The 14,661-nt window shown below is 49.2% G+C and overlaps 1 protein-coding gene across 11 annotated transcripts in view; it reads right to left on the reverse strand.

Moving 5' to 3' along the window:
• HECTD4 (HECT domain E3 ubiquitin protein ligase 4) overlaps positions 1 to 14,661 on the reverse strand; it is a 165,778-nt gene that overhangs the window by 20,574 nt on the left and 130,543 nt on the right. For all 11 annotated transcript variants that reach the window (XM_032471594.1, XM_032471599.1, XM_032471595.1 and 8 more), the window contains exons 54-61: positions 13,992 to 14,128; positions 12,305 to 12,465; positions 8,092 to 8,273; positions 6,702 to 6,907; positions 6,276 to 6,406; positions 5,763 to 5,968; positions 3,902 to 4,081; positions 311 to 1,617 (exon numbers count right to left, since the gene is read on the reverse strand). In XM_032471594.1, the coding sequence (XP_032327485.1) occupies positions 311 to 1,617; positions 3,902 to 4,081; positions 5,763 to 5,968; positions 6,276 to 6,406; positions 6,702 to 6,907; positions 8,092 to 8,273; positions 12,305 to 12,465; positions 13,992 to 14,128 (2,510 nt within the window). The remainder of the gene's footprint in view (positions 1 to 310; positions 1,618 to 3,901; positions 4,082 to 5,762; positions 5,969 to 6,275; positions 6,407 to 6,701; positions 6,908 to 8,091; positions 8,274 to 12,304; positions 12,466 to 13,991; positions 14,129 to 14,661) is intronic.

Genomic DNA, 14,661 nt, shown 5'->3' on the forward strand with positions numbered 1-14,661 from the left:
TGCGGCCTGAGTTGGAAAGTACCTGGTAAAGCCCACTGTCAGGAAGGGTCAGCCCCTCTGAGCCCCCATGTCCCTCCGCCCCGCACTCAACAACGAACTGTGTTTACTTCCTGACATCAGACTTGCTATCGCTCTGAGATGTGACCCCAAACACAGACAATCGACATGATACGTGTTTGTTGTCTCCCCTAAGGGCCCCAGAGTCACCTATCAGATAGTCTCTTGGAAATAATGTTAGAAGGTTTAAAGAGGCCCGGGGGATTCTTACTGCTCACGGTTTAAGTGGTCGCCAAGGCACGAGCACACTGACCTCCACGACTGCAAAGCCTTTGATGGGGCGCGCTGCGAGGGGCTGGTTGTCCAGGGACGTGACTGTGTACATGGAGCCCATGTCCGACCCCGAGGCTGTCTCTGCGTTGTCCAGTGGCTCCCCCAGGCTCCCCAGGCTGCCCAGGCTGCCGGTGCTGCATAAGGAAATGTCCAGGCTCTCCTGGCTGGACACCACGTGGGGCTCCAACAGGCCCGCGGGGATGGGCAGCTCGAGGCCCGAGGGCAGTGGATCCGCGGAGAGGTCGCTGACCGCCTGTGAGATGCCCTGGGAGCTGCAGATGGAGGCCTGGCTGGTGGACGCAGAGGCACTGACGCTCACGGCAGGGGTCGGGCTGCTGGACGTGCTCACCTCCACGCTGTCTGTGCCGGGGAAGCTGAGGGTCTTCTCTGGCTCGGCTTTCCCATCACCGCCCTCGGCCTTGTCTTTGGGCTTCTTGGGGTCTTCGTCCTGCAGAGGGATGTAGATCTCGTCTTTGAAGACCCCGCCATGGGCGTTGCAGGCCTTGCGGATGGCACTTCGGACGATGCCCTCGTCCAGGTGGGTGGGGATCCCGGAGATCACCAGGAGGCGGCTGTGGGCAGTGGGGCCCACCAGGGCCTGGCAGGCGTCGGCGATGGCGTCGCTCGTCACGCCCAGCCCCTGCGGGTCCTTCCTGGTGAGGTGCCGGAGGATGATGAGCAAGGTCAGGGCTCGATGGAACCACAGCATATCTTCGGGCTTGCTGCCCCCAATGTTCAGCATGGCGGGGTCTGCGTCCACTGAGCGCGCGGACTGCCGCTTCCCAGAGGAGGAGGCCTTTTCCCGCTTCATCTTGACTTTCTTCCTCTTGGACAGGAGGCTGGGGCTCTGCGGCGTCTGCCCGGGGGAGGACGACGAGGAGGATGACGAGTCGCTGAGGTTCGGGGCGGTCGCCGAGGTCACCCCGCTGGCGGTGACGCTCATGTTGGTGGGCAGGGTCACCTCGGCCACCGCCAGGCAACCTTCCATGAGCGCGTGAAAGTACGTGGAGAATCGGCCGTGGTCGGGGGCTGCCGCGGCCCCCGAGCCTCCGCACGCGCCACCCGGGCCCCAGCTCTGCGTCTCCTCGTCGTACAGCTTGTGGAGCTCCGACTGCAGCGCCGTGAGCACGGCCAGACAGGGGTTCAGCTGGAGGGCGACGGAGGAGGGCAGGCCGGTGGGGTGCTTCCTCTGCTCCAGGCCATGCGCCGTGCGCAGGAGCTCTGCCAGGAGCTGGAAAACCAGCTCCTTCACGCAGGCCGCCAGGTCCGTGGTCCAGAGGAAGTTTCCTGAGGCAAATAAAAAGGAATACTTATTAAAAAAAGCAATCACTTACACAAAGCTTACAATGTACCCGGCACTGTTCTAGGCATTTTAATGGAGTCAGCCCTCACAGCGACCCTGTGAAACAGGTACCACATCCTTCATCCCCATCTCACAGATGAAGAAGCAGAGGCTCAAAGAGCTGAAGGACTCACACGCCACCGCACAGTCACAGTCGCACAGGGAGGGTCGCACAGGCTGGCCCCAGAGCCCGCGGCTTGGACCCCTGTGCCGTGTGATCGCACGCAGCCAGCTTCCGCAGCTCAGGCCGACACATCATTACTTTCTTTCTCGTAAAGTTATCAAGCAGGTTGGTGACAAATCACTAGAACAGTGTTTCCTGAACCATGGGATGCTTCCTACTGGGGGCATACAACCCAATTTTACCAAACAGCACAGAAACACACGTGGAAAATTATTCCTTTTTAATTCCTCTTTCTGTCCTGATTTTGTCAACAAGGAAGCCTTCCTGTGGGGCTAGAATATTCTTAACAGAGAATAGGCCAGAGACCGAGAGCCTTTGACAGGCAACAGTATTTAGTCACATTTCATAACAGTAATTGTTTACCCTTTTCATTTTTATAGTTATCTTATAGTTATAGCAAGGCATACTAATTTTTCACTTAAAGTAGCAACACAAAGTTTCCTTTGAAATTAAATTTAAGTTTAAAAATAGGAGAAAGGAGTTGATTGCCACAAGAACAAATCAATACGCATGACACGCATGACTGGTAGACGTGGCAGAAATCACATAAAGGCGGCATGAGAACAACTAAGTTTGGGAAATACTGTCTGTAACAGTGATGGGCCACACATCTGTGCCAAGGTCCTGGTCATGCCAGACGTGTGTCTTATATCCACAGTCACATTATGGGCAGGGAGTCGCAAGGTCCAGGTCCAGCTGACTTACTGATCATCTTGGCTAAGCCCGGAGCCTACAAAGGAGGGAACTAGGCTGACTACTCTCAGCGGTGACGCTGTTTGGTAATTCCAACTGAAAATGAACTCATGGCTGTCCCGGGACATCGGCACTCATGGAGCCATTCACAGGGGACAAGTGCCAGTGGGGTCCAGGGCCAGGTGTTTGTGGACCTCAGATGTTTGTGTTTCCTTCTCCATTGTCCTTCCTCTGCCACTGGGCACTTGTGGAAGAGGACGGCCTCGGAGAGAAGTCTTCGCCACTAAAACTGCAAATGGTGGCCCGTGGCTGAGACCGGCCACAGACATCTTGTTCCTACAGACAGTGGTTCCCTGCTCACCTCCCCCCACGCCCTGCCCAGTGTGTTTTAAAGAATTTGAATTTGTTTTCAACATTAAAAAATTGGGAAATTCACATCAGTATCTAGATTTCTGGCTTTTCTTGAAATAAAAAGTGATAGTATCTGGCAGGACTGGGGCCACATTCTTACACAGCAATGAGCAGCGGGGTGCAGCGGCTGCCCACCAGGGCACGTGCCCTCCAGTTCATGGATAGTCCCGGGCCCACCTTTGTGTTGTATTTCTCTCACTGACGTCATCTGCCTGACCCTTAAGGACATCTGAGTTTGCAACATGTTTTTCCCTCCAACATTTTATTAGGAGAAAATATAAAAATATAGAAGGCTTGAAGGACTTACACAGTAAATATCTGTATGCTCACCACCTCGATTCTACCGTTAACATTTTGCTGTGTTTGCTTTATTACACATCTGTCTACCCCTCCGCTTACCCACAGACTCAGTTTAGCTTTTGATTTCATTTCAAAATAAGTTGCAGACATCAGTATGTTTTATCCCTAAACACTTAAGCAGACACATCATTAAAGTTCAATATTTAGAAAATTCTTGAAGTATATTTACATATGCTAAATGCACAAACCTTAAGTTAACCATTCCATGAGTTTTTCCAAAATGCTATCTCTTCTTAACCTTTCAGGAGCTGTGAGGTCATGTTTGACTCTCTAACATCATTCACTTCCATGCCACCTTTCACCTTCAAAGTTACCATAAATGGCATATTTTTGTGTTTTAAAGTAAAGTATGATAAAATTAATCTTATTTTCCTAACTGGTTAGTTATTTCCCTCAAAATAATGGAAATACTCTGGGAGTCATGGATTTGGAAGTCTAGACAGCACCTTCCACTCAACTCCCCAAGCCCACTTCAAATGACAGCAACCTGACGAGAGCGGTCGCCGCCTGGGCTACCTGTGGCTGCCCCAGGCCCTGCGGCAAGCCCCCTCCTCAGGCTCCCGAGGGGAGGGAGGCCTCACCCAGCAGCTCCACCACTTGCAGGAGGACAGACGTCGGGATGGTGTCAGGCTCGTCCTCGGCTCTCCCCTCGCCGTCCTCTGACTTCCAGGACAGCAGCTGCTCTGCAAAGGCCACAGCCAGCGGGAACTCCAGGGGCAGAGAGTGCAACACCAGCACGGCTCCAGGAGGGGGGGACACCCCTAGAAGAAGCACCCAGGAAGGAAGCTTGTGAGCGGCAGCACCTGATCGAAGTAAGCCTGTGAAAAAGACCCGCCAGGTGTGCGCAGATAGCCAGGGCCGGAAAGCCCATCCACCCATGTGTTGGGGCCGAGAAGAAATATAACTCCCCACTCTCCAGACAGACTCAGCTGCAGGTGCAGGAGGACCGGAGGACGTCCTCTTGTTGGTGTGACAGTGGGACAAAGGGCAGCAGGGGACAGGGAAGGACAAACAATGCCCCGTCAGCCCGATGACCGGCAGGGAAACAGTAAGTCAGACTTTAGAAGATGCTTCGCTGGAACAGCCCCGCCCGGTGCCGCTGCAGTCCCAGGGAGCACCAGCTTATCGGAGGTTTACAGAGTGGACCAGCAAGGGCCCCCAGGCTTCAGGCACTACCAGGACCCTGGGCTCTGACTCTTCTTTACTAACTTCTGTCAGTGCCGTGGCCTGAATCTGACCAAAGCCGCCCACGGTGAGAGAAGAAAGGCCCTGAGGCCTGATCCCCCTCACACACTAACCCCCCAACCCCCTCCACAAGCACTGGCCAGACATAAGTCAGGGCGTCTAGGGTCTCTGGCCAAGTCAGGAGGAACCACGTTGACTGGCCTGTACTTTGGGGAGAGTGTTTATCTGGGGAATGATAGGTAAGACAGAGATCATCTTTGTTTAATACATAAAGTTTTAAAAAACAGTCTAGGCAAAATATGATGAAAAAAATAGACCCTAATATTTATTTTTAAAAATTTTTTCAAACAGAGGTACCAGGGATTGAACCCAGGACCTTGTGCATGCTAAGCATGCACTCTACCACTGAACTATAACTCCCTAGACCCTAATAAAAAGAGATCATAAAGTTATTTAGCACTGACCAAATCACTTAAGAAATGTCCTTTCATTTTATTCCCTGAAGATGCAATGTCCCCGGATTGCGGCTGTGGAGAAGCCAAGGCTCAATTTTGGCTGAAAGTTTAAATACATCTTTATAACTGTCTCCAGCTAACACATGTCCATCTTTTCCTGTCCAACACGCCAAGGAAGCACAGTGGAAACCTGAGACTAGGTCTTCCTCCCCACTGTGCGCTCATGCAGAAGCAGAGTCAGCGGGGCCCGGCATATAAAGCAGCCAGTCAGCGACGTCTTCAGGATTTACAGAGACAGAGCCTTCAACTAAACTTCAAACTGCAGAGGCTGAACAGAGGACACCAGGGAGACAAGAGCACTTGGGCCTCCCTCCCAGGCTTGGTTTACCATTTAGATGGGGCGTGGAGGACCACTGAGGCCCGTGTCTCAGGGAGCCACATTACACCCAAAAGAATTCTGTTTTCACAAGAACGTGAGGAATGACAGCCAGGATTATTACAGCTAAGTGATGAGACGGCTCTGTTCAGGTCGTCCTAAACAGTATGTGTCCCAGCACACACTTGTGAAAGGAAAGGAAATCCCCACTGCAGCCTGGGCAGCATCTACCAGGCCTTCCCCGGGCCGGCGAGGGAGAACATTTAATCTCCTGTCTCTGAAAGACACTGCCCACGCGGTCCTGTTCTTTACTCATAGGAAAGCGGAACACAGCAAGGTAGAAAATCCTTCCAGCTTTCACAAAGAAGTTAAGCAGAGAATGACTTCAAGCTGTTCTTATGACTGCGAGCTAATTCAGAGACTTACCCAGTTTGATGTGCACCTTGTCTGTGGAGAGGATCACAGAAGGGTACTGGTTGGTGGTAGGAGGCGGCGTGAGCCCCGTGTTGGCCGGAGACGCGTCCCGCGGGTAGCAGACGGCTTCGATGAGGTTGAGCTGGCCGTTGCGCTTCACTTTGTGGCCCAGCCCGTACACGAGCACCCGCGCCCATGGCGCCTTGTACAGAGAGGAACTGAGGAGGGGGATGAGTGTGAGCAGAATCCCACCATGCACGCCGGGGGCACCAACGGACACTTCGTCATGAGAAGGGGGTAAGTGAGAACTGGGCACGTATGAGTCATTTCCACATTTCAGGTCATCCTTTATAAAAACTAATTTCCAAAACATGGAAGTAAGGGAAGGACTGTAAATCACTTTCAAATATAGGATGACTTAAAGAATAAAAACTACGTGAGGTTTTTTTTTTTCCTGTCAATTTCTCCAGCATCCGTTTTACTTTTCTCTCCCCATCACCATCTCCTGTAGAATGGGCAACTTACTCTTTGCGGAATCCAGACTGGCTTTCTTTGCAAGACACAACGACAAAAGCTGCCCCAGGGAAATTAACATCCATGTTGACTTTAGACTCAGAAATCGGGAACTCTTCAGAGGGGAACTGCTCGGGTGCCGTCTGCAGAGACATTTAACAAAGAAAACCATAGGCTAACCCCAAAAGAGCATTTCATCTTCTCAGCTCCCAGGCAAAGGACAGACCAATGCATAAGCTATAACAGGTTGGGGAGGACAAAAAAAGCCCACTGGGAGGAAGGACACCACAGATGGGCCAAGACAGGGGAGCTGTGAAGAAAAGCAGACTGGTGGGGCAGGAGGCTTGAGCAAGAAAGTGTCATTTTTAGTCAGCCAATAAGATTTCCAATTAAAAATTGTAACCCCGGTTCAGGGATGTCAGAGCTTTAGATTTTTACCTGCAGGAAAGAACATATCTGTCTTGTCAGCTCCAAAAGGCTCTCCTCGCCCTGGTGCAGGGTCCGTGTGATGGCCACGTTGAGCCACTCTCTCACTGTCTGGGAGTTGCCCTGGTAGAAGAGGTCCGTGGCCGAGCAGTTCTGGGCATGGACGCAGTGCTGCAGGGACTGTGCCAGGAGGATGGAGCTGGAGCTGATGGTGCCGTCTGGGGACAGGAACGAAGACACAAGTTGACAAGAACCACGGGGGCCAAGGACTGTGAGACCCTAAGTGACAAACAAGGAGCAACCTGTCCAGATAACTGGGATGGGACAGCCTGGACATATGTCTTGGCTAATAGATGTTACCAACCTGACCCCACGGAGAGGGTAGATTCAGGAGTTCAGTGGTCTTCACATTTTTGCTTTCTTTTAAGCTAAAAAAATGTTTCCTAAAGTCGTGAGTGGAGGTCCAGGTCTATTAATCAGGTAGATTTGGAGCTGCTTGGATCAGGAGTTCCTGGAGTCTGACCCACCCTGAGCTGCCCCAAGGGACCACCAGGGCGACTCAGAGTGGAGTTTGTAAAGCAAGTGTTGTTCCTGTGGCAAACCTTCTTCCACAAGCACTTGAAAGCATTCTAAGTCTGTTTCAGAGCCTCTGCGTTGTTGGGGTGGGCCATGGAGGTGCAGCTCACACAGGCCCCGGCTGGGACCCCGTGGCTGTGAGATGCCCTCGAAGTTCAGAACGTCGCCAGCCCTCTTACCTCTTGCTCCCATCTTAGTTGCTGGGAGGTCAAGGGAAGTGGGCTGGGGGCCAAGGCGCCAGAGAAAGACAGAAGGGGCCCCTGAGTGTTCACCTGGGCTGCGGGCAGATTCATCACATAGCATTCACCAGGGAGCGAACACCCAGCACCGGCCCGCACCCTGAGGGCCCCAAGCTGAGCCGACGCACACAGGCCGGCCCATTAAAACCGCTCCGCCTGTAGTCACAATGAATCAGTTAGGTCTCTTTGGAGGAGTCTGACAGCAGGACCGCTTTCCTTTCTTTATGATGCCAAACAGAGTGTCTGTGACCCCAGTACAGTGACCAGATTTCATAAGTAATACTTCATTTTCCTTGATCCATGATTACTTTGGGAAGCTCAATGACGGCTTAACAGGTTAACGACTAAAATGTCATGTAATATACTTAGATTTTTCAAAGAGTGAGAAAGCACTGCCAAGACAACCGCGATCTTTCATGCGGTTCACCTACACTAAGTGTAAAGGTCCTGTGCGGGGAATTCCTCCTCCCGCTCACGTGGAGAATGAGCCCACGGAGCACCGCTCCTGCTCGGCGCCTGGCTCCCTCTCAGGGCTGCTCCAGCCTGGAGCTGCTTTCTGCAGTGACAGCAGCAAAGCCAAGGTTTACCTGGGAGGGGAGGAGCGAGGAGCTGATTGGACAGCAGCTGCAGATGCTCCAGGGTAATGTCCCGGATGGCAGGGATGTGGAAGAGGCGGGTAAACAGGTGAGGCAGCTTCGGGGCGAAGATGTTGAGCAGGGCCATGCGGCAGTACAGCCGGGCCAGCGCGGCCTCGCATCGCAGCAGCTCCCTGCAAGGAAAGGGCAGGGGAGAGAAACTGAGCGTCGCTGCTCGGCCCCCACACTGGGCAGGGCCGCGGGCGGCTGAAAGGGCAGGACCGCATCTCAGGTTCTGTACGCTGAGCTAGACACTTGTGTTTTAAACAAAAAGCCACATTTAATTACGTTTGATTTTTTTCCCAACTCAAAAATCACTGCAGAAAAACAAATGAAAATATATGTTCACATAAGAAAGCCTCATATACATGTGTCCAGAGCAGCATTATTCATAGTAGCCAAGAAGTGGAAGCAACCCAAATGTCCATCAGCTGTGGAACGGCAGATCTGTACAGTGGATTATTATTCACCAGTAAAAGGAATGAAGCTCTGACACAGGCTACAACACGGATGGACCAGGACAACGCTGTGCTCAGTGAAAGAAGCCAGACACGAAGGGCCACCTGCTGTATGATTCTGTTTATATAGACTGTCCAGAATTAAGCAAATACACAGAAGCAGAAAACAGATTGGCGGGGCTGAGGAGGGGACAGGAGAATGGGAAGTGACCACTAGTGGGTGTGCGGTTTCTTCCTGGGTGATGAGATGTTCTAAAATTGATGGTAGTGATGGCTGCAGAACTGAACAGTCTAAAAACCGCTGGCTTCTATGCTTTAAATGGGTGAGTCACATGGTATGTGAAATATCTCTCAGTAAAGCTATCATAAAAATGTCACTGTGTTCACCCCTTTTCTGTGATGAATGTATGAACTGATTGGCATTCACCTTGAATAACAGCTCATTAGTGCCTAAGCAGGTCTCATTTAGAAACGCACCTCTTGGTAAAAAATCTAACCTAGCTAATACTAAGCATAAGGGAGGCTCCCTCTATTTTATTAGCTAATCCCCATAATTTAAAATTCTCCTGGTATTACGCACTTAACCAAAAAGGCAAGTTAGAAGCAGCCTCATTGCTTCTCTGAAGTCTAGGTCTAAACCCCACTCAGAGCCAACAAGGGTCATTTGATACCACCTACTGACCTGACTTAAAGGTAACGCTGGTCCCTCATAACTCAGATTTGGGCCAAAGGGCAACGAAAGAAACCGCCACCCAACACGTAACACCGGATGAGTCTGTAGAGCTACGACGCGAAGATGAAAGAGGAGGCAGCTAAGATGCTGCGTGGTAGCTGGCTTCTTTCTCTTCTCCAACAGTGTGCAATATTCTTGGGCCAGAATTTAAAACAAACCAACTCCAGCTGTTTCCTCCCTCCTCGCAAGTCTGTCTGTCAACTATGCTAGCAGAGCTCATAGGAGCAGGGCAGCAGAACAGATGAGGTCTGACTGTGAAAGCTGAACACCCTCCAGACTCCGCTCCGCTCCCTCCCCGGGTTTCAGAAGCTCACGTGCCAGGGCGAAGCTGGAGTGAGACTATTTCCAGTCGACCCTGCAAGATTGTCATCGCCTCCCAAGGCTCTGCTGGCAAGCCCTCCACCTCGTTTCCCAGAGTCCTAGCCCAATCCACGTGAGTGCTTCAGACAGAGCGCACCTCTGATGAACACCCGCACTGCGACCGGAAACTCTGTCACTTTACTGATCAAACTGTGGCATGTTTCATATTTCTCCCAGTACCGAGATCACTGCATTAGTACTGATAATAAATGTCCTGTATCTGTAACCTAGCACTCTACAAAGCACTTTCTTGCCTTTTGTCTCAGTTGCTAGTCAATAGTCAATAATCAGAGAAATTTGCCAAAAATATGGAAGTCTTATTAAATAAAGCTTTACAAACTTTGAATAGTTTATGTTGATAGTCGAGCATATATGTTTGGGGATTCTTTTCAACAAATATTTGGAGTCTACAGTGTGAGAGCCAGGGCCCAGGTTAGACACTAGGGGCTCCAATAATGACCCAGACAAGGTCTCCGCTTTTGGGAAGCTTATGTTCTAGAGGGAGAAGATACAGAATAAGCAAATTAAAAAAAAGAAGAAGAAGGAGAAGAAGGAGAAGAAGAAGGAGGAGGAGAAGGAGGAGAAGGAGGAGAAGGAGGAGAAGGAGGAGGAGAAGGAGGAGGAGAAGGAGGAGGAGAAGGAGGAGGAGGAGGAGAAGGAGGAGGAGGAGGAGGAGAAGGAGAAGGGGAAGGAGAAGAAGAAGAAAAGAAAAAACATCAGGTCCTGGAAGGGAAGTAAATTACAGTCTACGACCACGTGCTACTGTGTGCTTACTTCAGATTAGATGGTGAGGCAAGGCCTTTTAGGAAAGGTGACATATTTATTGTGACAAGAATGAGCAAAGTTCTGGGAAAGCACTGTAAGCAGAGGGAACCACAAACACAGATGCCAAGGAAGGAACAAGCTTGGTGTGTGAGAGAAGCTGCAGGAGAGGGCGCTGGAGGAGCAGACAGACTCTCAGGCTCACAGAGGGTTTCGTGATCCAGGCTCGAATTCCACTCCATGGGAGATGGAACGCCATGGGAAGGTTTAAATTAGAGGAGAGACATGAATGATCTGATTTGTGATCTTCTAAAAGATCACTTCGGCTGTCGTGGGGAGAAGAGAGCTGAGGCTCAGACTAGTGTGGTGGTGGCGGAGATGGGGAGAAGTAGACAGACTGGGATGTATTTTGTAGGAAGAGCCAACAGGACTTGCTGATTGGTTACATGCGGTTGTGAGGACAAAGGATGACCCCTGGGGCCCCTCAGAGACAAGGAAAGACCGCTGGAGGAGGAGGACCAGATTCTGCCTCACATGCTACATTTCAGGCGCTATTAGGTTATCTGTAAGTAAACGGTCAACAAAGCCAGTGCCTCATCCATGTAAGAACAGACTTGGTGAACTTGCTTTCAGCTCCATTCTTTGGAAAACTGACAAAAGCAGAATATCAGCAATATCACCAGGTATGTTGCTTATGGTCAAAATGACCCACAATTGGCAAGCTGCATCTGGACTGGGAGGACTGAAAGGAGAACACTGTTGGTGGGGAGCCACAGCTTCGGGGGTACCACGACTCTTGCTAACTGGGCATGTCTTCCCAGAATCCCTGGAAGCTGTGCCTGTGGAGTTGTCACAAAAGATACTGGCTTCTCTTTGGGATGTGGGGCTGCTCAGCCACCACGTGAACATGACCATGTGAAGCCTGTCCCTCACACGCGGGTTGTCACTGGGTAGATGGGGTCAGAGAACGGCCCCTGGACTTCTGTGTGGATTACCACGACCCCTGCTGTAAACACATGGAAGACACTGCCCTGGGGAGAGCCCTGCTTCCATCCTGGATCTTCCTAAGTGAAGCAAATGCCCAGTGCGGCCTATTTTGGCCTTGTGAATTTGACTGTCAAGTTGAACTTCAGACCACCCAATGGAGTGACGGAATATCTGGGTGACAATGGCAAGGATGCAGCTGGATGCACGTACCTACCATTCCAATGAGAGATCTAAGCTGAAAATATACTCAGGTTGGTTCAAAATTGACAATATAATGAGAAATTGTGATGCTAATGATTGAACAGCATGAAAAATAGTTTATGGAAACTTTTATCAGAGAACTCCATTTATTATTTCCTTTTCCTCTGAATTATGGCAAGAATTTTTAGGCTTGAAACAATTTACAGGTGCACGTGAGGGAATTTTGCCAGATATTTAGGTTTTAATCCACTGAGGCCAGGCGCATGACCCCTGAGAGGCCCTGCAGTGCGCTGGGCACAAAGCAGCGGGCAAGAAATACCTCGTTAGCATCACAGAAACGAGCTCGCTGCTCACCCAGCCCCTGGACTCCTCGTCGGTCGTTGTCACTGTCTCTTCCTGTCTTGCTTTGCTCCTTTTACACTCTCCAAATCTCCAGCTCCCCCTCCATCTCCCCAGCTCACAGCAGAGTGCCTGACAGGCCAGGTGATACTGGGTGATGGAACTTTTCTTCCCAACTCCTGAAATTTTTCTATTACCTTTACTAGCTCCTTCTAACTCTCAGCTCTTTGAAGGAAAAGCTTTCTTGTCAACGATGAACGGCACGTGAGATAAGACACAGTCAGTGGATTCCTGCAACCCTCCAAAAAGAGGGGCTCAATTTTACCTGTGAATCTGAAGGTTGGTATTGTCCAGCGTGACCAGCCCATTGGTGGCAGTCCTTCGGTAGCCTGCTGGAGGCCTTTCCAACATGTCAATAGGGTACCAGTATCGCACCAACACACCTTCACTTCGCAGGTACGTCTCTACCTGCACCAATTCATTCACCTACAATAGGAAAAGGAAATGTCTAATTGTTTTTTTTCTTTGAGCACTGACTTATTTTTCCCATGTTTAAATATGTGTGTGTATATATATATACAATCAAACTTTTATAGCAGTAAATGCAGTGTCATATCAGAGAGTTGAGAGTTCAGATAGTGTGTTTAGTCTTTTTCATACCAGTTGGCGAATTTTAATTGGTACAATAAATTAAAGAACTTCAATGTAATCATGAGTTAGAAACTTAAATAGTGCTATATTTCAGTAACAGTTCAACACACACTGTTGCCAGGTAAAATTTATGTTCGTTGTTTTTATATTAATAATTCGGTAAAAGCAGGGAATCTGACAGCTCTATTTTACTGCCAGAAAAATTTTAAAAGTAAGCTCATGCATATACATTCTAGATTCAAACAGCAATGTAATTTTTATTTAGGGATTAATATTAAAGGGAATCAAACGACTTGAGGAATAACAGAATGATGAACAAAATTTCTATTTTTCTAATTTTACTTTCACACATTTCCACTGCTGAAAAAATAGTGTCAGGTTTATAACTTCTGATAACCAGAATCAGAAATCTGTATCATAAGGTAGCGGGAGATTAACAGTATTATTGACGGAATTTTCTGCCTGAAAGTTCACCTTAGTAAACCACCAGCCAAAAGGCTCTCTTAAAAATGTAATGATTTCAATTACATTCTGGTAAAAGAGAGTCAGTCAAAGATGTAAGACTTTCAGTTTCAAAGCATTAATGATACCTAACATTATGTGTCTCTCTAGACTAGACAGATACAAAGTCTATCTACACGGTGACTGGTGCTTCTCTATCAGAGACTCTTAGGCTTAACCTGTGTACCATTTCATCAGTTTTTCCCTCGTGGGAAACTTAAATGCAAGCATGTGTTTACAACCTGAGGACCATGCAGTCATGGCTTTCAAACGGGACTCTGTTTTCAAAAGAAAGCTTCAGCTTGGCCCTGACTCCCTGTCTCTGTTCCTTCTTCCCTGCCACCTCCCGTTCCGCAATCCTTGCTGAGCCCCTGAGAGGGCTCCGCAAAGCAGAGAAGAAAATGACTATCTAGTTTAATACACTTGTTTTCCAGGTGGGGAAACCGAGGATGCGAGAAGCAGTAAGATGACGATATCAAAATCACAAAACTATTTCTTTGAGTCTGTATGACAATCATGACAATAGCAGATTATCCATTCATCAAGGACAACAGGGGGACCTTCCCTTGGAGCTCAGGTAGCTAGAACGTAGGGGCAGTATGAACACGGCTGGTGGAAAACAATGGCGGCGGCGGCACGGTCTGAGGGAGCTGACGGCACTGAGAGTCAGGAGTTTATATTCTGTCATCAGCCCTGATCTGGGCCCATGAGAAAATCTCAGGCAAGTCAGTTGTCATGACAGCACTCAGCCTGGTTTCTTCCCCCCAAGCTGAAGAGTAATCTATCTGCGTGATCACTTTTTGAGGTTACTTGGAGTCTGGGCATGAAAGTCTCAGTGTATATAAAAGGTGTTCACTCACTGAATCCACATCTAAGACAACTCCATGAAGCCCAAAGGTTTTCAGCATCCCTCGGATGGCAAATTTGGGCAGAGCGGTTCCAACTGTACTGCTGGCTACGTTATTGCTGTCTGGAGAGCGGGTTACTACCGTGAGACCTGAGGAGGGGAGAGCGAGAAGTTTTTTCAGGAGCAAGTACCATTATCACCTTGGGACCCTATATTTTAGGGTCTAAAATAGCTCTACGGCGCTGATCAAGACCCTCAGTTTAGTTCTAATCCAAAAGGGACACAGCTCAGTCTGGAAGATAATACAACAAAATGTTGTTTAAGAACTCCGGCAATTCAACAATAAAACAAGAAGACAAAAAAAAAAAAATTGGCAGAAAAGTTGAATAAACATTTTTCCAAAGAAAGAAAAGATACACATCAGCATTAGTTGTTAGAGAAACGCAAGTCAAAGCCACAATGAGATACCACTTCACGATGGTATTACGATGGCTATAATCAACAGACAGACAATACTAAGTGTTGGTCAGGGTGTAGAGAAAATGGAACCCTCACACATGCTAGTGGGAATGTAAAATAGTGCACTTATTTTGGAAAACAATCTGGCAGACCCTCAAAAACTTACACATAAAGTTACCACATGACCCAGCAATTCCACTCCCACAAATATACCCAGAAGGAAT

The sequence above is a fragment of the Camelus ferus genome, chromosome 32 (genome assembly GCF_009834535.1).
Source record: "Camelus ferus isolate YT-003-E chromosome 32, BCGSAC_Cfer_1.0, whole genome shotgun sequence".
NCBI classification, from domain to species: Eukaryota; Metazoa; Chordata; class Mammalia; order Artiodactyla; family Camelidae; genus Camelus; species Camelus ferus.